Below are 27,575 nucleotides of genomic sequence, written 5' to 3' on the forward strand. Positions count from 1 at the left end.
GCTAATTCACCTGCAAAGAAAATTACTATGCGAGTAAAAATTGCTATCCACTAATAAAGGAAATAAGCATGTGTCTATAAGTAACTTAAAATTTACAAAAACGAAATCTTTTGAAAACTTTTTTATTGCACCATAATTGTACTAAATGGCTCCATTAATCATTGAAAAACAATGTTTCCTTTTTTTTTAATGTATTCAAAAATTGATCTCAAAACCAAAATGCATCAATATAGTGAACCTTATGTAGGAACAGATTTGAGGCTATCACACATTGTACTCTTATGTAGTCTCTGCACCACCAGCTTTCATATAATGCATTCTCTTTGAAGTTTTAGACTGATTGATACGAATTATACCTCAGCTATCAGGAAGGCCTATTATTGTTTCCTGCATAAATTTAGATTTAAAAGATCTAAACACTCAGTGAACACAGTATTTATATTTCTTATATTTATTTCAAGTAATGTGAGTTGATATGCCTTTATCTTCTGGTTTCTTTATCGCCATTTTTAACCTTTCCCAAAAAAGTTTTTGACCAGTAGCATTTTTTGTCCATTGCAAACACGTTCTAGTTTTAATAACGTAACGGAGATTCTTCGTGATTTCCGATTTTTGTATTGGCTCAAGAAAAATCAGAATTAAGCCACCTCTCATGTCTTCAAAAAGTTTGCTCTGTGCAATTTGAGTTTCAAAAACGTTCCAGTTGGAATTCATATACGCGTTGCTGAGTACAAGAATAGTAGTTCGACTTTGCTCAACCGCAGAGTTGATGCTGTCAAATATGGAGTTCCCGGCACATAAATCGCGATCAAGCAAACATAATACTATATTAGGATCATTTTCTTCAATAGCAGGTATAAGTTGGTTTATCACCCACGGGAAATCCTTTTCACAATAGCTCACGAAAGCGTCAAACTCAAATCGCTTGACATTTTCTTTGAATCGTTTCGTTCTTGTTCTTAATCTGAATGCTATATATCTGATGTTCCATTTCCATTTATACCAAACAGCGACTACAATGAATGTAATGAAAATGCAGCATGAAATTAAAGAATATGCAAACATTATAAAATCGAAAATGTATGGAACACACTTTAGTTCAAGATCTGATAAATTAACATCCATTAAAGACTGTTCTTTTAATGATTCGGGTGAATAGCAATCATAACTATGTAATTCGCGCTGAAGATTCGATATTGTTACGTTGGTATCGTTCATCCAGGATTGCAGTTCAACGGTAGAACAAAAAGAACAATCAAATGGATTTTTCGAAAAATCAACATGTGTTAAATAGCTTATATCTTGAAGCATTTCACGAGTAAAATAGTTCACATAATTTTCGGAAAAAATAAAAATTGTTAAGTTCGGGTTATTTTGAAAAAGTTTTTTATTCCATGGTTGAATCTGATTCTCAGAGACCTGTATCATTTCGATTGAATGAAGTTTGGAAAACATTTTTATCGATAAACTTTGAATTTTATTTCTGTTGAGATTCAGCAGTTCAAGTTTTGGAGTGTGATTTAAAAGTTCGCTTGATTTCAAAAATGTCAGCCTATTTCGCGACAGATCTAAATTTTTTAAATTTTTAAGGCCATAGAACGCTTTATCAGGTAGTTCAAAGATTATATTAAATGATAAATCAAGCGACCTCAAACTGCTTAAAGTCTCAAATGCATTTTCTTGTATGGATTCAAAGGCACAGTTAAAAAAATCTAATTTTGTAAGATTCGTCAAACCAAACAGCATGAAGCGTCTCAAAACTCCCCTCAGAGGGGTTTTTCTCAAAATCAAAGTTTCCAAATTCTTCAAATATTTAAACGAGTAGTCTTCAATGGTCATGTCTACAGTCGCAGACTCTCTTGATACTATCGTAAAAGTTACATATTCACTTAAATCTAAAGATATCAAATTTCTATTATTATGAAATATGTTTCCAATATGGCTGATTTGGTGTTTTTGTATTGTTAGTACTTCTAATCTTGGCATGTCTGAAATCGAACCGTTCATAAGAACATTGATGACACAATTATTAATAATAAGTTCTTTTAGGTGAGGGAAATGTCCCCGAGGAAAACTTGTAAATTTGTTGTCAGAAAGGTCTAATTTTTCAATATTCGTCCACTTCAGCTTGTTTAAGAAAGAGTTAGAAAAATATGCTGTGAATTTCATATCTGCAGCACGGAATTCTTTCAACGCTGATAAATTTAAACCTTGGCTTAAATTTTTCATTGCCTTTTCACTTAGCGGATTCATAGATATATCTAAGAAACTGAGAGAGTGAAAATTTTCAAAAGCCGCTATTTCAATTACCTCTATCGCGCAATCTGATATGTCCAGCTTCTGTATGGTCAATTCTCCTAGAACATCAGTTTCAGTTTGAAAAATATTTCTCAGTAATTTGTTGCCAGATAAATTTATATCTGTGAGGTATTTTAAATTTTTTAGAGCGACAGTAAATGCTTCAAATGACAAAAGATAGTTTCGCGTTAGATCAATTCTTGAGATGTATAAATTATTTTTAAACAAACCTTCCGGCAATTTCAGAATTCTGTTGTTAGCCAATGATAATACTGTGAGATTGTACAATCCTTCAAACATTCCACTAGAAACATTGACAAGGTTATCGTTAGGAAGCTCAAGCGTCGTCAACATGTTTAAATTGGGTGCTAATGGTAATGTCTGCGATAAATTGTAAGTTCTATAGATTTGTAACCTTGTGGTATTAAGTGGGAGGCTATAGGAAGTTAGATTAGAAATGAATTGTGTGCAAAACGCAGCTTTCCCAAACTCATCACTTCTATCATAAACTCTGCACTCATCTGTAATCAGCAACGCTCCTTCTGCAATGCAGAACGATATCACGATGAAGCACATTAAAAAACTGCATTCCAAGCCCATTACCTAAAATAAAAATGCAATTTTTATTTCCACGTATATATCATACGGAGTGTTTTGTAATGACTATCCTTAAAATATATTTTTTAAAATCTTTGTCAAAAAGGAAGACTTAAAAATAAACGCATTAAAGGTCACTAATTAATATTTAAACGAGGAAAATAATGTAATCGAAATCCGGTTTTGTTTATTTTATTTTATAACCGTCGTTGAGCAGCCGACCCAATTTTTGGGTTTACGATTACCAATGTTCAACTCTGAAGCCTTGTCATTTTGAACCTAATCCAGAAGACAAGAGAACTCCTGAATCAAGTATTGAGAGAAATTTGCCTTCGTGGAGAGCTTTTTGATGCAACGAACCAGCATATGCGATAAATGGAGAAGAAGACCACGAGAACCTCCATCGGCACAAAGGACTCTAACCCATTATCCGTCTACCACTGAGGATATTTCACGAAGATATTTTAAACTGATTCAGAAAGTTTGGAGTGGAAAATATCGACCTTGCACAGCAAATTGTACATTTCTACTTCCTACAGTTTTCTCAAATTTACACTGGTGGACAAAATTAAGAGATGGAAGACATTTTCCCAAATATCTAAAAAAATACTGAATAAAAATAAATGAAATTTGGTATGTACAGTCCGCAAAAAAAAAACGAATCACCCTGAATAACTTTCGTTCTAATGATCGGATTTTCACGAACTAAGTGTCAATCTTAATGGTTTCTGGGGGTGACCTCAAATATGCTAATTAATTAGTGCTAACTATTAATTAAGTTACGAAATCAGACACAAAAACGTACTTTCTCTGAATAAACATATATTTTTTTTTTACATATTTGGAATCTAGACACTTGAATTAGGGGGGGTAGACAAAATTTTAAAAAAATTGGGTGGTAAATTGGGCCGCAATAAAGGTTTATATATTTGGCGATAGTCCAGAGAACCGCCAAAAAAAAGTCGCCTGCGCAAATAAATATTTTAAGATAACCCATTGACTAATTCAAAAGAGGAGTGCTTAGTTTTACTAGGTTGCTACGCAACCAAGCTTTGATAGTAAAAAGATTGAAATAATGTTCAGTAATTGCTCGGAGAGGTTTAATTTATTGTTAATAGAAAATATCTCGAAGTTTCTTGGCAATAAACAATTTTTTTAGAGGATTTCTGTCCAAAAAGCAAAAAAAAAAAAATTATTTTAATCTCCTTTGAAAAGTAAATTTGAATCGATTTATAAATTATTTATGATAGTTTTTAGAATTTAAATACTTGAACTTTTTATCTGATATTATTTAGATTACACTGTTTTTACTATATTTATTCGAGGATTTTATACTAAAATCAAAATAGCATAACTTATTATAGCTATATACAAAATTTTAGGGATAATCATTTTTACAGCTTTAATCGAGTCTTCTAGGCAAGAAAGTTTGAAGAATAAAAAATGCTTGGAAAATAAAATGTAGATTGTATAATAATTCTAACGCACATTCACAAGGTTTTCTATAATTTACGATATTTCTTTTTTCTATAACTCAAGGAATTGCTGAATGTTTAGTTGCATTTTAAAAAGATTGAAATATGTTATGCTTAAGAATAAGATATTGAAATAATATGTTGCATATTTTAGGATTCATTGTTTAAAAAATCGTTTCATTCTACTAGATATTTAGGTTACATCGTTTTCTTTGGATAAAGATGATTAGCAAATAGCATCCTCATGTTTCGATACATTCTGAAACTTATACGTTCGCAAATTCACCATAAAATGTCGCACAGCATATTCTTCATTTACGATAAGCTACATTTACCACCAAATACTGCTACTATGGTTATTTTTGTTTTCTTATATATATCTGATGCTCTCTTTTTAAACAGAGCTCGTAAGATCCTTAAGATACTGAAATGGGGACACAAAAACTTAAAAGATAAAATATTTAATTTCATTAACTCAAAATATCTGGTGTCAAAATGTTAATTTTTAAGTTAAATATAGCTTTTACAATGTTGATGTTCTTACGTTTTTAAAGACCACATGAATCCTGATAAAATATTAAAATGCATATATTTACTTTAACGAGTGTAAAATCCTTATCAAAATAATGATCAAGATCCAAATGTAAAGCAGTATAATTAACGATAAAAACTCAAATGGCTTCAAAACATATGAAGAGGGAAGTAAAAGTCGACATGTTTCGAGATTTCAAATATAATCGCCCATTCTCAAGACTTGTCAGGCTTGGAAAACTTGTGACTTTTATTATTGGACGCTCAAAACATGTCTATTTTTATTATCATCTATTATTTTTTTAAATCAATGAAGTTTTTATATTTTCGATTCGGTTTCTTGGGATTATCCATTTAGTGACACAACATATTAAATTATTTCACTCGATATTAAAATAAGTTTTACATATGTTATAGGCACAGGTTCTTAGATTGAAAAAATAATAATTCACTACTTTGTAAAAAAATCAATGCAGTAAGAAAAAAAAATTTTTTTTGCTGCAAGCCTTAACATTTTAATTTAAGGTCATAAAAAAATTCCGTTTACAATTGAAATTTCAAAAGTCGAATGTGAAAATGGAATGTCCCCTAGTACCAGGAATCGAAATTAAATAGTTACAAGGACAACTTTTTTAAACAAGTTAGCGTTTCCGTCCTACTCGAAGTTGTTTGAAAAGGTATTTGTTATATATCGATTCCAAAGTTTATTCTACATATATTTCAGGGTATACTTTCGGAGTATTTCGATCGAGTTTATTTTTACACCCTTATTTGCTTAAAATTATTAAATAATTTACTTAAAATAAATTATTCAAGCTACATGATTTAATGCATTTATAATATAATAATAAACAGAGCTTCCAACGCATATCCTTAACCTTAATACCGCTATCATTAAATAAATGGAATAAGCTTAGATAAATAATAAAAGTTAATTTTTCCCTCGTTTTAATTTTCAAGGAATAATATGTTTCGATCAAACAGATTTCATTCTGGAAATAGCAAAATTATTGGAGCAATATCATTCTTATCCTCTTTTGTCGAAATATAGGAAAAATTAGTTTTCACAGTTTCTGTAAAAAGTATGTAAGCCTACTTGCCACATTTTTTTTAAAATTTTTTTTTATTAAAATAAGTTTGGAAATTGTGTATTTTTTATAGCACTTTTTTTAAAAATCAGATGACTCTAAAATTGGCACAGCTTCGGAATCCTTACAAATTTCAATTTTTAGTTTTTCCTGCTTAACAAAATAAGGCATTTTCCTGATAATAAATTATACTACAATAATATCTTGGAAATCATGCTAAAGTAATAAATTATACAAAATAGTTTAGTATATTATCAGAAAAAAAATCTACTTGGTATCATAAGGAGTAAAAGATGTGATGAAATAATTAGTGAATCACATGTGGTCAGATAATTAAAAATTTAATTTCACAACCAAGATAAGACGACATTTAAGATACTGAGATATCTTAAGACACTAAAAAAATTGGCTACGTATTCCACAGCTGTTCGGTATCTTTATCCTCTTTGTAGTGACTTATAAAACATCAACACTATTTTAGATAATCTAAGTTGAAGTCACAAGAAATAAAAAAAAAGACAATCAATAATTTATATTCTTTTTTTCAAAAAAAAATAGTATGCTAAGGAAATAATGAGCTGTTTTGCCTTAAATAATTTTAAACAGCTGAATGTTTTTAATTTCTTAACAAGGTATTATTCTTAGCTAGCAGTCAATAATTCTTTAAAAAAAAAACTTGACTATAATTTAAAAAGGAAACCTAAATTAAAGTTCTAAAAACATTTATTAGTATATTAATGAAGAAATAATAAACGTAAAATGGTAAAGAATAAGTTTTTAAAATGTTAAAATTTATTTAAATAGTTGGTAAAATAGTTCTGCGATACACTTCCGGAAATTTCTTTTAAGATTAGGATGATATAGGGTAAACCAACAAATGAAGGAGCATTTCATAGATATTTTTTAGAAATAAGATTTTAAACGTTTTAATTTAGATTGATTGGTAACAGTAGCTTACTACCTAACAATAGGAAGTCATCTAACAATGCATTTAGTTACCTGGTCTTTGAGTCTTCTCTGGAAAAAGTTTTGAATTTGTTAGTATCAGTTCAACGCCTTGTTTCTTTGACAAAATTATAAGGTCAGTGTTTGTTGTTATCCGTTTAAACTACAATTAATTGCATATAATAATGCTTTTTTTTCTCATTGTGAAAAAAAGAATTCAAAATATGGTCATTGAAGTTACGTTTTATTTATTTTAAACATCATAACATAAGCAAGTACTGAGATTAGGGGGTGTTTATTAACTGGATTACCGAACGATGAAAAACCAATGAATAAACAAGTGTTCCTTTACTGGGATTTTTTCAAGTTAATGAAAATAAAAGAAAATTTTAATTTTCTTGTACCTTTTGTCATATTATAAATCAAAATTATGTTAAAAATAAAAAAATAAAAACTTCTAGCCAGTGAAGGAACAGGCATGTTCCTTCACTGAGAATAGATTTCCCAGTGAATGAATAGTATGTGTGAAATATGATTTTACATGGATAATTAGTAGTTCAGCGACATAGAGGACTCCTAAAATTCAGTTAAATGTTGTATGAATAGTTCCTATAACAATTTCATTTAAATATGCAAATTTAATTGCTAAATTTATTTAAAGAATTATAATAATAATTAATTTAATATTTATCTTTATAAATGTAGTGATTAGTTATTACATCATACCTTAGACACCTTAATAAACTATGTTTATTAACTAAATATAACAACTAAATATAATAATAAAAGCTTGAATGGAAAATTTCCTTGCAGGATTTTGTGCCAATAATTAGCTAAATTATTATCTTATTACCGTCTTTAATGTCCTAACGGGAACTGGTAGGAAAAATCCATTTAAAGACAATTATCTAGGTGAAAAATGGATGAAGTTTTTTTTAAGGTGACATCCATCGATAACTCAGTGCAATGCGAAGATAATTTCAAAAGGCAAAACTTCCTTTAGAGAATAATATTCGAAATACTGGTTTTAAGAACTTCAGAAGAATCTTTAAGCGGGAAGTAGCCCTGGCATCCTTTTATAAAGTGATTGCATTTACAATGCGAATAAAACAAGAGTTGGATACTGCCCTTAAGCGGGAAAAATCTTCGGCCTTAAAAATTATAAGGATTTATATTCTAAAGTACCTAGGAAAGAAAAAGTACCTCCATTGGTAGATTTTCCTTACGGAAGAATTTGTTGAGATATTACAGAATCAGTCCCTGCTACATATTTCATTGGAAAAAGCTATTCATGAAATGAAACGATGACCGCAGCAAAATTTTACAAATGTATTGCAAATGCTTCTACCCATGGCTAATTAAAAATGCAATCAAATTCCATATTTTGCTTCTTCTGGATAGGTATAAATCTCATATCAATTTGATACTGAGCAAGTTTTGTTCCTCAAAACAAATTTTCTGGTTTAGTTTTCTACCTAATTCATGGAAATCTCTCGTTAGATCTTGAAAACAAAGAATTGTAAAACAATATGTCTCGAAAATTTTACATCCATTTTTAAATAAGATTTGAGGCCTCAACTGATGAAGTTAAAACGCTTTTATGAAATGCGATATTTTTCCATTCGATGTAGAAAACGTTGACTGTAACAAATGCATGCAAAACAGACACCAAGAGTTAATAAGCAAGACAACTTATCAACAAAACACATGCTTTGAGAGTAACGATGCGATATTTCTTCAGAAGCTTGAGAAGGAAATCTCACAAGTTATGTTGCAAATTTTTAAAGGAATATTGACAGAAAAGTTTAATCTCCCAAATATCCAATAGCCTGTGCTTTTTTCAATATTGAAGAATTTATTTCAAAAAGAACAATTGTATAATCAAATTTTGGCTCTGAAGCTGAGACAACTAACATTAATAATGAAAGTATCTTGAAACCTGATTTTGAAGTCCTCTTGAGGCATTGTTAGTTGCAAAATAAATTGGTTTTATAAGTAACTACTAGATATAAGTCAATGAGAGATGGGTTTTACTCAAACTTCGAAACTCCTTTTTCTCATTTATTATCCAGTGAGGAATTCTGGAAATGGAAAATCAAAAGAAATTTCGGAGATACATTTACATTGGCCCAAAATTTGGAAAAAAGAGGAAGGTTAAATCAAAAGAAAAAGAAATAAATTACTCATGACGAAGAGAAAAAAAATATACTTAAAAAGATTTTAAAAAAAAGCTTAAAAAATATGGGGAAAAGAGTAAACAAAAAAATGATCGAATTATAATAATAATAAAAACATCATCGGATTACACAATGATAAACATTCATAATTTAGAACGGACTATTAAACTGTGAGAAAAAAATGAAAAACATTTTTTTTTAAATTATGTATTCAAACATATTTTACTTTCCATTCCATGACTGAAAAAAAAGTAATATTTTCCACATTAACTATGGTTATATGTCGTAATTCCAAGAAAAATCTTGTTTTTAGACATTTGTGTGGCCTATGGATTCCTAACGAGCATCAAACATTCTCAAAATTAAGTGTTCATTCTCTGGAAAATTTAGTGTTCATTCACTGGTAAGAACTGTTCCTTCACTTGGTCATCTTACTACTTATTATTTAAACCACCAAAAGCTTAAAACAATATTATGTAAGTTATCTAACTTTTTTTTACATAATTTGCATTTAATAACAAATATGTCGACACCATCATTTAGCTAAAATTACAAATTTTGAAATTTTTATGAATTTTTTTTAAAGGCAAGCTAAGCTTAAGTGTTCCTTCATTGTTTAGTTTACCCTATAAGATGTTGAGAAATTTGCGATGTTGTGAGAGATGTTTAAAAATGTTGACTACGTATTTTTATTAATATTTATAAAATATATATTCAAGAAATTGATAAATATATTATTCCAAATCTATGCATACGTATGTATATTATTGAAATTGTATCAGTTTCTGAAAAACAAAATAAGAAAAATAAAAAATAATCACATTAAATAAGCACAATCTGGTGTATTCTATCAGAAGCACGCTTTTTTAAAACTAGACATTTGTTGAATAAAGTGTTTTTTATTCAAAATTCTTTACTAAATTGGAAATAAATTATTAAATGATTAAAAAAGAAACATCGTATTTTATAGTGTGAAAGAAATAAAAATAAAAAGATTAGCAAACGATTATTAGCGAAAAAAATATGAATGAAATTTTACGCTACGCGCGCGAAGTCAAGTTCCTCCCAAGTTTATCACATTTTAATATTAATCGCCCCAATCAGTTATTTCTTTATTGTCGCCAAATTATTTTTTTAAAAATAATTATTTTTAATTTTTCTCAGCTTCTAATAAATAAAAACAGTTGAAACTTTAGATTTTTCAATTGAAAAATATGTAGATTAATATGGTATAAAAAAATTCATACCTTATAATTCAATATTTTTTCATCCTCACTTTAATTAAATAATGAAAAATAATAAATAATTATTAAAAATTATTTTTTGCATGAAATTAGCTTTGGGTAAATGAGTTTTATGAGTGGGTGCAATTTTTTTTTGAATTGCTTCATTAGTTTTGAAAATATGACTGAAAACGCAAAAAGCGAGATTAACATTAAGGGGTACGAACTTTGAATCGCTCTCCTGACCAAACTATGGGGACCACATTTACCAGATTGCGGCTACCCCCTATATTTTGAAGATAAGAAATCCAAATATGTAAAAAAAAATATATGTTTATTCAGAGAAAGTACGTTTTTGTGTCTGATTTCGTAACTTAATTAATAGTTAGCACTAATTAATTAGCATATTTGAGGTCACCCCCAAAAACCATTAAGATTGACACTTAGTTCGTGAAAATCCGATCATTGGAACGAAAGTTATTCAGGGTGATTCGTTTTTTTTTTTGCGGACTGTACAGTCCGCAAAAAAAAAAAGATATCACCCTGAATAACTTTTGTTCTAATGATCGGATTTTCACGATCTAAGTGTCAATCTTAATGGTTCCCGGGGGTGACCTCAAATATGCTAATTAATTAGTGCTAACTATTAATTAAGTTACGAAATCTGACACAAAAACGTACTTTCTCTGAATAAACATGTATTTTTTTTTACATATTTGGAATCCTGACCCTTAAAATAGGGGGGGTAGACAAAATTTCGAAAAAAATGGGTTGTAAATTAGGTCGCAATAGGGATTTATATATCTGGCGATGGTTTAAAAATATGCCAAATTACCTCGCCATAAAAGGGGAAATAATTTATAACAACCATAAAGAAACTGAATGAATGACAAGATGGGAAAAGATAGTGCTTCTCGTTGCTAAGCAACCAAAAGAATTTTTCACGTTGCTTTCTGGGTTTTTTTTTTTTTTTTTTAAATCTCCTTTAAAAAGGAAATTTAAATAAATTAATAAATTATTTTTGATTCTCCAAGATTATAGAATCTTTGAATTTTTATCTGACATTATTTATTTTTGTAAAGCTGTTTTAATGTAATTTGTATGACAGTTTTGAATTAAAACCAAATTTTCATAAGTTATCATAAATTTATGAAGAGTTGTAGGGTTAAATGCTTTAGCCCCGCACTTCGAGTTTCTTAGGAAAGGAAAAAAAAAGTGATCAAGCAAAGGTGGACCTGAAAAAAGATAGCTATTCTGATGCATAATCGCAAAATTTTATAGAAATCACGGTATTTATTTTCGATAAAATTGTAAAACTTAATAAATGTTATAAGGTATTTTAAAAGCATTTTGATATATATATATATATATATATATATATATATATATATATATATATATATATATATATATATATATATATATATATATATATATATATATATATATATATATATATATATATATATATATATATATATATATATATATATATATATATATATATATATATATATATATACATATATATATATATATATATATATATATATATATATATATATCATAATAAATAAAAACAAAAAAAAACACGAAGAAAATTACGAAAAATAATAAGTTTTATTTATTGCGCATAAGCTGGAAGTAAATAGAACTCATAAAATAAGTAAATAAGTTCAAAATGTAGAAAAAACTTGGGAAAAATTACGGAACAATAAAAAAGGGGGGAAGAAAAATAATAATAAAAAATAAAACAGCAAGAAACCGGAAAAAAAATTCTAAAAATATCCGGGAAATAAAAGATATAATCTTTTCATCAGCTTACACGATTATATCAGCAAAAAAATAGTACTTTCTATTATTGTATCAATATAGCCAAAGTAAAATATATCAATGCAATAGTTTGAGAAGCACTCAAAAAAATTTTACAAAAAAATTACAAACATAATGGAACACAATAAGTAAAAATATCAAGCGAAATCAGAAAATTAAGTATAAAGAAGAAACAGAATAAAACATGAAACGAAATCTATAAAGCGAGCTGCGAATTCAAATGAACTTATTACATGAACGTGAAATTTTTAAAGAATTATTTAAAATATTTTCGAAAAAGATTGCCACATTACAAAATATGAAACCAAAAGCGGAAATTGAGCTAAAAGCTTAAATAGAGGGGTTTTGTGGTTTTGTATTAAAGTGCGTTCTTACTGCAGTGTTTTGGTTATACCTATTTTATATAATGTGATTATAATGCTTTTTGAATTTATTATTCTGTTTTTATCGGAGAAAATAGTAACTTCGTTAAATCATGAAAATTCTTGGAATTAGACATGAAAAGTTATGAATTTGAAAATCTAAAATGTAACAGATACCCTGTATTAAGGAAAATAAAATATTTCATTTGAAATCTATTTTTTTATTCAACATTATTTCATTTTATGCTTTACAGAATATTAAAACGGTGCGGAGATCAAGGAGGTATGTAAATAGGAAAATATATTAAAATCCATATCTTAAGTTCAGAACCTTTTTTCATGGCACTTGTTAACCAAAATGCTGTAATGATATTGTCAGCATTTCAATTAAAAGAACTAATTCGTTCTGTTTAAAACTATCTCTATCACACGACTTTTTTTTCCGAATGTCGCATACCTCCCTTAACTACAGTCGAACCCCGCTATAGTGAACCTGGGATATAGTGAACACTCGGATGTAGTGAACTTTTTTAGCGGTCCCGTCCGTATTCCTATTTAAATAATGTTATTTTTAACGCTTATAGTGAACAGCTTAGAACTTAGAAACTCGGTTATAGTGGACTCAAATTCCATTTCTTTAAATATCTTTTTCAGTCCTCCATCTTTAAACTTGTAGGTGTTGGGACTGAAAATGAATGCCTTCCTATAAAATGTGTCATATTACTCTCCTTTATGCTTATCACTTTTAACTATACTGTAATAAATGTCAAACAGATCATTTATCTTATACTCCCCCCTCCCTGACAAGTCTCGCTTTCTCTCTTTTCCCCAAGCTTGCTCTACAACTAGTTAACTTGGCCACCTGCTGAATTTTTGGAATTTTCTTATCTGTTCAAACCGTATTCTTTACAAATCACCCCATGACAATCAAAAAGGGGAACAATTTAACTCATTCTACAGCTGCTCTCTTCATATTCTTACATTATCTATTTGAGACAAGATTTTTATTTCAAAAGCAGTGAAAATGGCAAATTCTCTAAAGAGAAAAGCGTTTTCGATAGACGACAAAGTTAAAATTGTAAAGCGTATTGATGATCGAACCAATCAATCGACACTGTGTAAGGAATTTTCCTGGTCAAAATCTACAGTTTCAAACATTTAGAAAAATCGAAGTGCAAATCTTGCGGCATACGACAAAAACATGATTTCATCGAAAAAACTGCGTGGAGCTGAAAGAGAAAACGTAGAAGATGCTTTGTTAGGATGGTTCGAAATCTTGTTCAAAATGTAAAAATCTTACATTCTTTGCACATTGTAGATAAGAAAATTGATGAACTCAATTTAAAATCAAATTGTGTTCAATCAAAAATCACAAATTTTTTTCATAAAAAGTGAAAATAAAACTAATATTTAGCGACGTAATTACTTTTTCCATCAATTTTTGCTTTATTATCTGTTAATTAGTTAATAATTTTTTAAATAACTTATGCAAAATTGCAAAGCCAATTTTCAATCATTCAACTGTCTTATGCAAAAAATATTTTTCAAAAAATTTGGATATAGTGAACCATCGGTTATAGTGGACACATTACTGAGTCCGCAGACGGTTCACTATAGCGGGGTTCGACTGTATATCCGTACTTCTTCAACTACGATTAAAATAAAACTTTATTTTAAGGAGCAAGTCAAGAATTTGTACTTCTTAATATTTGCAAATGATATTAAGTAAACTTAGTTTGCAGTAAAAAGAGTTGATGTTATTTACACACTCCTTTCGTTAGTTCTTTAAAAAACATGATTAAACGAAAATTAGGTTTATAATACCCTTAATTAAACAAGAGTAACAATTGTTACAGTTTTTACAATAATTTTTCAACTCTGACACTCTTTTCATGAGATAACTTCTTTTGCCAACGATTTTGTCCCTTTTTTTTGTTAGTTGAAACCAGCTTACGCATTCTTGTAATTTTTACATTTTATCTTTGAAATTTCAATCTCGAAAGACATGCATGAAGTGACGCCTAGTCCAAAGAATCTAAGTTAAATAGTTGTAAGGCCGATTATTACGAAAACAATTAACTACTCTGGTTCAATGAAACAATTACAGTAAAACTTGGGTAAGTTGACCACTTCATGTGCATTGTTTTAGTGGCCAACGTAGACAAGTGGTCAATTTATAGAAGGGGTGGGACATTGTTTACTTTTTCGTTTCCTACATGTTGCTATACATTAAAAATTTTTTTTTTTACTTGACTTAAAAATTTGATTTAGCAAATGGCCAAATGAATATCTCAAGAAATGTGTTTAAACCTAAACGAACTTCAATTTGTTACACAGAAATAATTTTAATATTTAACTAACTTTTAAAAAAAAATTATTTTGTTAGTTATGCATGTGAAGCGTTTAATAAAAATAATTTCTTAAAATATCAGAACACGAAAACATTGAAAACTTTAACAAAACAAAATTATTTTAACACTTTAAAATTTATTCTGTTATTACTACGCATACAAGCCTATTTGCTCACTATTGCAACTGGAAGAGCAACTTTTCAACTAACACACCTGTTTTCAATGAATGAATGAAAGAAATGGTCAAAAGCTGACTCCCTACAGTTTCCCCAGATGGTCAACTCACAAAAAGGTTTAGATTAGCTTTTTACACTATTTCACCAAACAAGTGAAATATTAACATACATTGCGAAATGACAGAAAATTTTCTGAATTTTTTTTTTCTGGTCAATTTATGAGGGTTTTAGAATAGCATTTCATAATACTCCTAGACAAAATTAACTTATTTCAGTGATCAACATACAAGATAGACAGGTGGTCAAGTTACAAAGGTTTTGCTTCTTTATTATGTAGGAAAATTTCCGTTCTTGATAATTGAGGTCAACTTATTCAGGTGTAAAACTTACAAGTGTGGTCAACTTGGCAGGTTTCACTGTATAAATAAATCATTAATATTCTTGTTTTTTTATTACGAAATATTAGGAGAAATTTGTATACATAATTTCTTCAAAACGTGTGTTAAAACTATGATTATAAGTTATTTAAGAAGAAAAAAGTCAAATGGAGTAAAAGAACAATTTTTGAGATGATGATTCTAAAAATAGCACATTTTTCAAATCTTTTTGCAATTTTTTATTTTAGTAGTTGTTTAACAAAACAAGGCATATCGAACATTTTCCTGATATAGCAATATTTTTTTGAACTGTGCAAAAGTTGTGAAATTATACAAACAACTTTTAAAGAAAATATTTTCAACTTTTTAAGACAAAAGGGTTAGCGCACAAGATTAACTTTGAATGTTGAATTAAAATTGCATGCCCATAGTTTTTTGTTCATTTAAAAAACAAAACAATCTGTTAAATTTTTCCCCTGTGCGCACATACGCATTTACTTTTCATTACTCGAATAAATAAGAAGTAATAAAAAAAATAAAATTAATAATTTATCTTCATTTTTCGTAAACAGTAGTATTTTTAGTAAATAGTCAGCTGTTCTGCTTCGAATGATATTGAGTGTGATCAGTAGAATATTTTTAATTTCTTAACAAGATTTAATTCTCAGATAGCTGGCAATAATTTTAAGTTTTCTTTCAATAAGAACTTAGCAATAATTTAAAAAGTAATTTTATTTTAAAGAAAAACATAAATTAAAGCACTTAAGCAATTGATTAGTATATTATTGGAAAAAAATATACATAATAGAATTTAAAAAAAAAATTGCATTAAAATTCAATAAAAAAGTTAGAAAAATAATTCTGCGAAACACGCATAGACAGGTAATTTACAAATTTATTTTAAGATTAAGGCGATATATAAGATGTAAAGAAGTTTTAAAAAACTCCACTCTAAACTCAGCTGCACGACAGCCCATGGAGGGCCAAGGCCTACTATGCCCATCTCAGTTTTCTGGACCTAGGGCTCTGGGGTGCAGGAGCAGATGTTCCGGTCAGGTGGTCAGCCGAACGCGGAACCCCCAGTGTTTAGTTCCCAATCATGCTTGGTACTTATTTATCGACCCACTGAAGGGATGAAAGGCTGAGTCAGCCTTGCCCGGCCCGAGGAACGACAGGGCGAAGCGCTACCGCTCAGCCACCGGGGGAACTTTTAAGATGATTAAAAATGTTGACTACGCATTCGTATTAATAATTATAAAATATATATTCAAGAAATTGATAAATATATTATTCCAAATCTATGCATACGTGTGTATATTATTGAAATTGTATCAGTTATTGAAAAAGAAAATCAAAAATTAAAAAATAATCACATTAAGTAAGCACAATCTGGTGCATAATCATATTCTATCAGAAGCACGCCTTTATAAAACTAGACATTCGTTGAATAAAGTGTTTTTTATTCAAAATGTTTTATTCATAATTTCTTTACTAAATTACAAATACATTATTAAATGACTAAAAAGAAACATCGTATTTTATAGTTTGAAAGAAATAAAAATAAAAAGATTAGCAGACGATTATTAGCGAAAAAAATATGAATGAAATTTTACACTACGCGCGCGAAGTCAAGTTCCTCGTAAGTTTATCACATTTTAATATTAATCGCCCCATTTAATCATTTTTTTATTGTCGCCAAATTATTTTTTTAAAAATAATTAATTTTAATTTTTTTCAGCTTCTAATAAATAAAAACAGTTGAAACTTTAGATTTTTCTATTGAAAAATATGTAGATTATTATGGTATAAAAAAATTCATACCTTATAATTCAAAATTTTTTCATCCTCAATTTAATTAAATAATAAAAAATAATTAATAATTATTAAAAATTATTTTTTTCATGAAATTATCTTTGGGTAAATGAGTTTTATGAGTGGGTGCAATTTTTTTTGAATTGCTTCATTAGTTTTGAAAATATGACTGAAAACGCAAAAAGCGAAATTAACATTAAGGGGTACGAACTTTGGATCGCTCTCCTGACCAAACTATGGGGACCACATTTCCCAGATTGCGGCTACCCCCTATATTTTGAAGGTTAGAAATCCAAATATGTAAAAAAAAATACATGTTTATTCAGAGAAAGTACGTTTTTGTGTCAGATTTCGTAACTTAATTAATAGTTAGCACTAATTAATTAGCATATTTGAGGTCACCCCCGGGAACCATTAAGATTGACACTTAGATCGTGAAAATCCGATCATTATAACAAAAGTTATTCAGGGTGATATCTTTTTTTTTTTGCTGACTGTACATAGCTTATTCCATGATAATAAAGTATGCAAAACAAAAATGAAAGTGCCATTCACTGGCAGGACCTATTACCAATAAATCCAATGTAGTATGAACTTAAGGATAAAAGATGACAATAAAAGTGAGGCTTGTACAGTGTGTGTTGCCTCTAGTATGGTGCATGGTCACCCCTGACAGACAGACAGCATGCACAACGAGTATGCATGCTGTTAATAAGGGAGTTAAGGAGGACTTGTGGAAGACCCTCCCATTCCTCCATTAGAGCAATTTTAAACTCCAGAATGGTTCTGGGGCGAGGTTGGGGCATCGCAATAGCTCTCCCAAGAGCATCCCAAGCATGTTCAATAGGATTCAGGTCAGGGGATTTGGCTGGCCAATCCATTCGTTGAATAACCTCTCTTTTCAGATACTCATCAACCATGAGAGCCCTATGTGGTCGCGCATTTTGTCGTCCGTAAAAATGAACTCAGGGACCAACAGCGTCCCTGAAAAGACGCACATAGGGCTCTAGGACCTCCTGCCTGTATCTCTGGGCATTCACGGAACCACTGTCAAACACATGGAGCAGTGTGCGTGTGCGGGTATCTTTCATGTGCGAATGAATGTGCGAAAATGCTTTCCATCTCTTAATTTTGTCAACCAGTGTATTTCCCTAACCATCGGCCAATTTTGCAAAAAAATAATATATAATTACAGTATAACCAATCTTGAGCTTTACTCAATGTTACCTGAAGGTAAACAATACGGTGTTTACTACCCTATGAATTAAATGCTATTATTTTTTTAAATATAGTTCTAATATTCGATATAATTAAATTTTTAAAACGCTATTACTTTTTTAAATATATTCTAATATTCGATAAAAAGTTACATTAAAAGACTAATATAACAGTTTATTTCAAATTTTTTTTTAAAATTAAATTTTATTTTAATCGTTGAATCAGTAATTCCAAAATTAAATAAAGTACATTAAAACCGTAGTTACAAACATTAATACTTTTAGAAAAGGAATCTTTTCAGTATTAGCAAAATAACTAATTTATAACGAAAATGTTTTTTTCTTCCCTATTTATCACAAGAACTTTTAAATGGGCATGTAGCCTTGTTATTATGCTCGCTCTAATATTTTCTGTTAGAATTAATTTTTGTTCAGTAGAGTATCTCTAGTCCCCTCATAAACCAATGAGTGTCAGATATGCTCTTACCACCAGCGCTCAAATTTCGGTGATCTTAATACAGCTCTCCCAGCCTCTTGCAAAACTGCCATGAATCAACCAGTGATATTCATTCATTGAATTCTATCTCCTATTTCTGATGGGGGAGTATTGCAGCTTAGCTACCACTAAAATGATTCAATTCCTATTCACACTAGTGATCTTATATACTAATAAAAGACCTATTCACTCAACTTTATCATGAGGTACCTTTTGATAGAAGACGGTTGACACTGTCGGTAGCCAAGCCCCACAATCATAATGTTCTAATTGAGCACCTGGGACTGCTTTCTGCCCTTTACCTATTCATCATGTAATATTGATGTTTGGATTGGGCAGTTTCGTAAACCGAAAACTGTGAAACAGCTAGCAGGTACGTATCAATTTACCATTTATTAAAAGTATTAATCTACCAAAATACTTATTGGCACTCGAGAAAATCTATTTACAATAAATACTCTATTTTCAAGGTTATCCGACAGCTTTAATATGCATATTATTAGATATTAATGAGTTTTTGTTTTTTAATTGCTTATATTCAATGACAGTCGAAATAATTTAAAATGAAATTTAAGTAAGAAATAACATTGCTAACCCTTTAAACATAAAAATAAGATCTTCCGAAAAATGCGAAACATCTATTTGCCATTTATTTAAAGCATTAATCTAACAAAATATTTATTAGCATTGGAGAAAATCCATCTACATATATATATTTCTCTTACACGGCACCAAAAAAAAAAGCCTCATTACAACTCCCTGAATAGCAACGTTAGAAAATCGACCAATGATGGCTGCTAAAAATGTCACATGCCAAAACTAGCTCAGGTGGCTCAACATATAGCGCTTTTAAAAACGGAAACAATAACCAGAGTGAGCATTATCAGGTTGTTCAATTCAGATTCATGCCCTAAAAACATGATAATATTTAATTTAAACTCAATTGGGTATAATATGAAAAAAACACAACTACTTCGATTTAGTAGGAACAACATATGACGCAATGCTAAACGAATGGAATTTAGTTGTTGTTTATTTAGTTATTGTTATTAGTAGTTGTTGTTATTTGTTTTAGTTGTTGTTGTTTATTTAGTTGTATTTAGTTTCAATAACTTTTCTTTATAATGCAATAAAATCTGGCGAGCAGCTATTTAAACGATCGAACACTTCGTTTGTTTATTTGTGGCTTGAAGTTAGGCTCGCAGAAAATGCCGTTCATGGGTTAAATTTAGTAGGAACAACACAACCTGTGACGTAGCCTATATTATACCCAATTAGTAGGCTGGCCTTCTCCATGAGTATAAATATGTCACAAGGTCAGACTTTTGAGAAAATCAGTAATTGCTCTAAGATGCCAAATTTATAATTGTGTTTTCAAAAGAATTCTAAATGCTTAGTGTTAATTTCTTAGAGCTTTGCAAAAAAAAAAAAATGTTTTTTGGAAAAAATTTAATTGAAACTTCTATTGGCAGTAGACAAGGGGAACTGCCAAAATCAAAACTCGCCGATTAGAAATGCAGCATGGCGACCTCTACGTGGTATTTCTCGGGTAATGCTAACAGCCATGCATTTTAATTTATTGCATGTAAAACATCCTTATTTTGTTCTAAAATGTTATGTACTTTATCACAAATGTTAATTAATATAGAAATTGATTTCAATAATACTGATCACCAAAAAACATTTCATTTGGCGATAAAACAAATTTTTGTGTTCTTGAAAATGAAAGACTTTTTGAGGGTTATTATTTCACAAGGAAAAGTTAGGGTTTAAAGTTTATAGTATTTTTAAATAATAAAAGTTTCTTCTAAAACTTTCAGAATTTCCAGCATTAACAAATTTATTATACACATATAGTTGAATTTAGGTGAGTAACTGCAATATTTGATAATTTATTTTGCTAATATGTTTCTCATTTAGCTAATGTTTTGATTTTTTCACCATGTACAATCTAAATAGCTAATATACTTTTTTAAAAGCCAATAAGAACATTGATAGAATTCTTCTACATAAGTACAATACTATGCCTTTGATGATAAAATATTATGTCTTTGATGATAATATACTATGTCTTTGTGCTAGAACATTGTGTTCATTGGCGAGCGAGCGCAGCGAGCCATGGTTCACGGCGTGAACCATATAGGATTGCGTAGCAATTCTTGGGGGTTGGCGAGCGTTAGCGAGCAGGGGGCGGAGCCTCCTAGTTTACTATAAATATCCTATTTTCACGGTTATCCGACAGATTTAATATGCATATTACTAGATATTAATGAGTCTTTATTGTATATGTTTAAATTGTTTATATATAACGGCAGCCAAAGTAATTTAAAATCAAATGTTTTAAAGTAAGAAAAAAATAATGAATTTTAATAACACTTTAAAGATAAAAAGAAAATCTTCCGAAAAATGCGGAATAGTTGGCAGGTATGCGTTAATTTACCATTTATTGAAAGTATTAATCTATCAAAATACTTAGTAGCATTAGTGAAAATCTATTTACAATATATATATATATATATATATATATATATATATATCACAGTCGACGGAATGATTTGAAATCAAACTCCGAAATCAAAACATTTCATTGAAAAATTGTTGCTTTTAAAGAACGCGATGAAAAAACTATTTAAATAATTCATAGCCAACAGAAATCACTTAATTGATTCTTTTTAAATATGTTAAAAATAAAAGAGTGAATAATTCAAACAATGAACACTCACCGAATTCAGCACTATTCATGAATGACAGCAGCATATATATTACTTATTATGAAGGGAAAATGTTAGATCTAAACATAATAATTTGAAAAGTTAATTTTCTATCAATATTTGGTTTGCTATTTAAATACAATTTTCTTAATAAAATTTTTCCACCAATATAATTCTTTTTTCAGAAATAAAAACATGGCGCTGAATTATTTCCTGATAAATATTTATTAACATTGTTTTATAAACGTTACAGCAATGTGTCACGCATTTTCAAGTTCTAGTCAAAACCATCAAGTCCTAAAACAGGTCATCAAAGATAACAACAACAAAAAAGTTACTTTAAAGCAAAACGTAAAAAATAAATATTCAAGCATAATCACATATAAAGAATTGCTTTGATGTTTTTAAACAACTCACGAACTATTATTCACTGCGCAAATAATTGTTTGACTGATTTGCTTTTAAATATGCCAAAGGTATAAAGAAAGTGTTGATTACGAACGCAACGCAAAAATTTAGCAATAAAATTAGAGTTCAAAGAGTACTTCTATTATCACTTTGTAGTGATAAGACAGCTTTAGCCACTTATTCATAAATGAGAAAATTTATGTTTTTTCTTATTATTTTAACTTAAACACAAAGTGATCAATGTATGAACTTTATTATAGCAATGAAAATTAAATACGCCTTCATATCTTGAGTTATCCAAATATTTAAGAAGTAATTAGATTATTTAATTTATATATTTTTATATTTTATTATTTATTTTATTACGCTCCGAACCGAGAGACGAACGCCAATTAATTGCTTTAACTCTTAGAACAACCATCAGAAAATAAAAAACACAGCTCAAAACAATTAAAGGATATTGTAAGTCTTGCATAAAATAACGGTATATAAGCAATATTTTTATTTTTTTTTGTACATAAAATGGAAGAAGAGAATCACAAATGCAAATTTTTCTTCTTTTCAAACTTCGCAGTATGCAAATTTTGAGTTTGACGTTGAAGAGGACGCTTTAGGAGCGGCGAATTTGATTCATCTTTCAACTTAATGTAAAACAAAGCGGAAAAGAATAATCGACATTCAATAATGTTTCGATGAGTGAGATGTCATTCAACCGAAACAGAAGCTTGGAGAGTTGTTGGCCGGTTAGAGGGGGTCAAAACACAAGCCGAAGTAGCTGAAGCCATAAGAGTTTAACAAAGTGTGATTTCCAGGATCTGGAACCGTTTTTTGGAGACTGAAAATGCAGGCCGAAGATGAGGGCAAGGGCGTAGACTTTCAACAACGCCAAACGAAGACCTTCATTTAGCGTTAACGGCTGGGAAACACCGAAATATGAATGCCACTCTTCTTCAACAACACCTTCCCTCGGCTACTGGCACCACAGTTTCGACGCAAACTGTCCGAAACTGCCTTCACTGGAACTGGAGGACAAATGAATGGCGCAATATTCTTTTAACTGACGAGTCCCGTTTTTCTATTCATCCTGATAGTATAGGCGTATTTTCATCTGAAGAAGACGTGGCACTGGAAGAAATACTGCTTTCGTGCACGAAAATGTAAGATTTGGCAGGGAAAGGGGGTCTAAGCTGACCTCTCCATTGATGGGCGCACCGATCTCCATATCATTCGAAATGAAGAGCTAACCCATCGCTGATATAGGGATGAGATCCTTTAACCTATTATAGTCCCTTACGCTGCAGCAATTGGAGATGACTTCGCGTTAGTGGATGACAATTGCAGGCCACATCGGGCAAAATTGGTGAATGATTTCCTTTTGGAGGAAGGAATCATACCAGGGCCATCTTAATGGTATGCAGGGCACCGGGTATAGAAATGTTTACATAACATTACATACTGTTTAAAATTGAGCTCCAAAAAATTAACATACATAAAATTAATCATTTATATCAGTGTTTCCCAAAGTGTGGTACGCGTACCCCCAGGGGTAAGGGAACAATTTAGCGGGGGTACGCATTATTATGCGAAATATCTTGCAACTTATTTAAAAACAAAGCTAGCCTTGAAAATTTACGATTACGTATTTTTCTATTGGCCATTTTTTGCAGAGTTAACAGTTAATAATTAGTGGTGTTCACAGTCAGTTGTGATTTGTAACTTTTGTGCAAATTTTTTTTAATCACAGCAGCTGTTATCACAGCAAAAGCAATATCATCCTTCTCACTGATGTAAATAAACTTATTAACAAAACTTAGTACAAAAAAGAAATATAAGCATATTTTTTTTTAAAAATACATTCATTTTTTTATTAGTATATATATATATATATATATATATATATATATATATATATATATATATATATATATATATATATATATATATATATATATATATATATATATATATATATATATATATAATATTTTTTTTTTAAATGTGAGATAGTGACCATTTGTAAACCCCAATACTTACAATTTAAATAATTTTCAAAACCATAGCAGCTATTTAAAATAATTAAATGTTTAAAAGTTAAGGCAAATTGTAATACTTTAATAGACTATTGTAAATGAATTTTATTATCTTTGAGCATTGGTGAAACATTTTTAGAGACAGGAGCTAACCAAAAACTTTATGACATTAATTTGTTCTACTGAAATCTTTTTCAAGAATGCAATGCGTAAACATTTAAAAATGACATATTTATGTTTATTTAAAGTAAGGCAGATTCACTGTAGCAATAAAAATCTAAAGTAAGAAAAAAAAAATTATTTCGTCCCATTAAAAGTATTTAAATAGATAAAAAAATGTTATTAATTTAAAGGGTTTTTTAAAAAAGAAAAAAAAACAGTTTGGTTTATATATATACGGCTTAAACCATATTGGTTTAAATCAGCCAACTCTGCATTAAACTAACGTACTTAAAACCATATGACATGAAATAATTTTCTTTCGCTATAATACTTTTAATATATGGGTACTGTACTTACATAATATAATTCAAGATTGCTTACACACTAGAGATTAAGCTTATATTTTGTATTCATGTTGGTACAAATAATATTTTTATTATTTTAAATCCTTCATTCTTTTTATCTGATAAAAATTATGCTAAACGCAAAAAGGAACTTAATGTAGATAAAAAGAGTATTTATATTTGAATGTTAATATCATGCCTGAAAATATTTACGAACAGTGAGGTTATGTTTTCATTTAAAATATCGGATGTATATCATAATATCGGATAGATATAAGATATTCGATATTTTTCATACTTTTAAGAATATCACGATATCTAGGAACCATGGATGCCCCTCCAACAGTTTTTTCGATCATTTCGAATCGTTAACCCTCAAAGTATTTAGGCGGTAGCAGTAACAAATTGCAAAACAATGTCGTAATAATTTTGTCTGCGACTCATACGCGAATGTAGAAGCTTGGTGTTATTATTATTGCGTATTTGGATTTCTCTGTAATTTATAATTCAGTACATATATTTCCAGGACTTTTATAATATTAGTTATTAGAAGACCAAAGATGTAGGCAGATCGAAAAAAAAAAAAAACTTAAGTAAGAAATATGAAGGATAAATAAATAATCGTTAAATTAAACAACCACGAACAAAAAAAAATTAACATCAATAATTCTACAATTTGAAAACAACACAACTTTGACAACAAACTAAATAATACGCAATGTATTAGTTTTTATATAACATATAAGATTCTATTCGGAAGGTACTTACCATCCACGAAAAAGGTTATGCTTAAATAAGGCTTGGCAAAAATTCGATAATTTTTTTTACAATTGTAATTGCAGTAAAAAGAAGCGTAAACAGATTGTAAATGGTGTTATTTTTTTTCCTCCAACTTCCGCCATAGCAACAAATTCTTCCGGTTTTTATAGACAAGAAATTTTACCGCCTTATTAAAGTGGTTGCTCATGCACTTTTCACTCGCGATTCTTTCGACGGTTAAAAAAAAGAATGCAACCACTAAAAATTTACGAGACAAAACTCAATGTTAATACACTTATCATACAATTTACGCAGATCACTAAACTAAGTGGTTTCAAAAGATGTAAAAGCTTTAAGTGGTAGTTATTTTATAGTTGACAGTGGTGACAGAGATTCACCTTTCGAGTGCAAAAGGTGAAACTAGAGGTTTTTTGTTGTATCAACTTTTTTCATTACAGTACGAAGAAAGTATCGCCAAAAGTATACGCACAGTGAACCAAAAAAAAAATTCCACTCCATTGAATAGTTTTGGCTTTAACCATATGGTTTTTCTCATACTAACCCAGTTTCAAAAATGGATCTCAAATATGATAATTAATTAGTACTAACTAATAAGTCACGGAATTAGACACTAAAAGCACTTTCTCAGAATAATCATACTCTTTTTGTTGTTGACAGATTTGAATTATTGTTCTTAAGAATATGAATGGTAGCCGCAATTTGGAAAATAGGGTCCTATCAGCGGTCGTAATTTTTAACCCCTTATTACCCATTAGCAAAATGGGTCTTGTTTTGGGTTTGATGACTTGCTCACCTTATTTGGACGTCATCACACTTTTCAACTGTGTTCAAGCATAGCCACCGAGAAATACACCTCACGGTGGCTATGGTTCAAGGGTAATAGTAAACAGTGCGCATGCGTCGTCATTGCATGCGTTGCTATGGCGACCGCTGCTGTTTCATAATTTTTTTAGAATTCTTTTTTTTCACTTTTAATTTTGTTATGCATTAAGTTGGTAAGTTTATTTTTGGGATATGGGAGCACAGAGATCCCATTGATCCTTGCGAATAAAAGAGAAGGAGTTATGAATAAAAAAAGATTACGTCACATCATTTAAACGATATCTTTGTTTTTATTGTTTTAATTAAGAGTCAGAAATTCTAACCTACAGTTCAACTGGATCGTTTTCAATACTAATTCAGGTAAAAAACACAAATAAAGAGGGGGAAAAAAATGAAAAAAAAAAAAAATTCGACAACCATTTTGCCAATGGCTCTAGGTAACCTGTGATCGCCTTTTGGTGATCAAAATGTTTTAGATTTGTGGCCGAAGATAGAAGAGACTTAATTCTATATTACATTATATGCATTTTCATAAATTATGGTTATGAAATACAACATGAAATGCTAATGTCTTTCTAAAGTTGTACATTTTACTATTAAATGTCAGAGTTTTAAATAAGTTTGGTAAATAATATAAATAATGTGATGAATCAAATCCAAAATAACTTAAATATAACCTAAACTAAAAAGTAACTTAAACTAAAAACACCACTTAAAAATGATTTCACCTTTGACGTTTTTCGTCACATCACAAGAACTTTTTAAGCTGATCGTAAACTTTCTTGACACTTTCATAAAATTCCATTTTCCTAAGGTAAAAAATATATTCTTTCTCTTTCCAGATAACATCATACATCTATTACCCATTTTACAAATGTTCTCTAAAATATATTTTAGTTCTGATGTAATTATGCTCATGTAATCATTATGCTCATTTTAGAATTACTACAAATACGTACTGTTGCAGAAATTACGCTGCACGGAGGCGGGCGCTGAAAATTTATTATGGTCTTGCAAACAAAATTATTGCTACCGATCAATTTTTTTTTTTTTTTTAAATAATACGATGCTATTAACATACGCAAAATTTTTAAAATACGAGAAAAGCGAAATAATATGTACAATAAATCGATCAGTTTATAAAAAATAATTTGAAACACAATTTTTGTTTTAAACCTGAAGAGTTGTCTATTCTTTATTTTACAAACTTCATTTTTTTTAATCCAATAATTAGTTCATTTTTTAAAAAAATTTATTTTTGACGTTGATTTTTTTGTCAAGAAGCTAAAAATAATTGAAATCAAAAATATGTAAAATTTTTTACTATTACAAATTTTTCATAATCTTTATTTAATTTTAT

General features: G+C 29.3%; 1 protein-coding gene across 1 annotated transcript; it reads right to left on the reverse strand.

Annotated features, from left to right (window-relative positions):
- Positions 1-106: 106 nt before the first annotated feature.
- LOC107441185 (toll-like receptor 2) lies at positions 107-22,176 on the reverse strand. Its single transcript, XM_016054346.4, has 2 exons — positions 21,682-22,176; positions 107-2,901 (listed from the first exon to the last, which is right to left on the reverse strand). The coding sequence occupies exon 2, from the start codon at positions 2,896-2,898 to the stop codon at positions 457-459; it is 2,442 nt and encodes an 813-aa protein (XP_015909832.3). The 5' UTR covers positions 2,899-2,901; positions 21,682-22,176; the 3' UTR covers positions 107-456.
- Between the last annotated feature and the right edge of the window lie 5,399 nt (positions 22,177-27,575).

This window comes from Parasteatoda tepidariorum, chromosome 1 (assembly GCF_982258835.1).
Source record: "Parasteatoda tepidariorum strain Cologne lab strain chromosome 1, Ptep-v5.0, whole genome shotgun sequence".
Classification (NCBI taxonomy): Eukaryota; Metazoa; Arthropoda; class Arachnida; order Araneae; family Theridiidae; genus Parasteatoda; species Parasteatoda tepidariorum.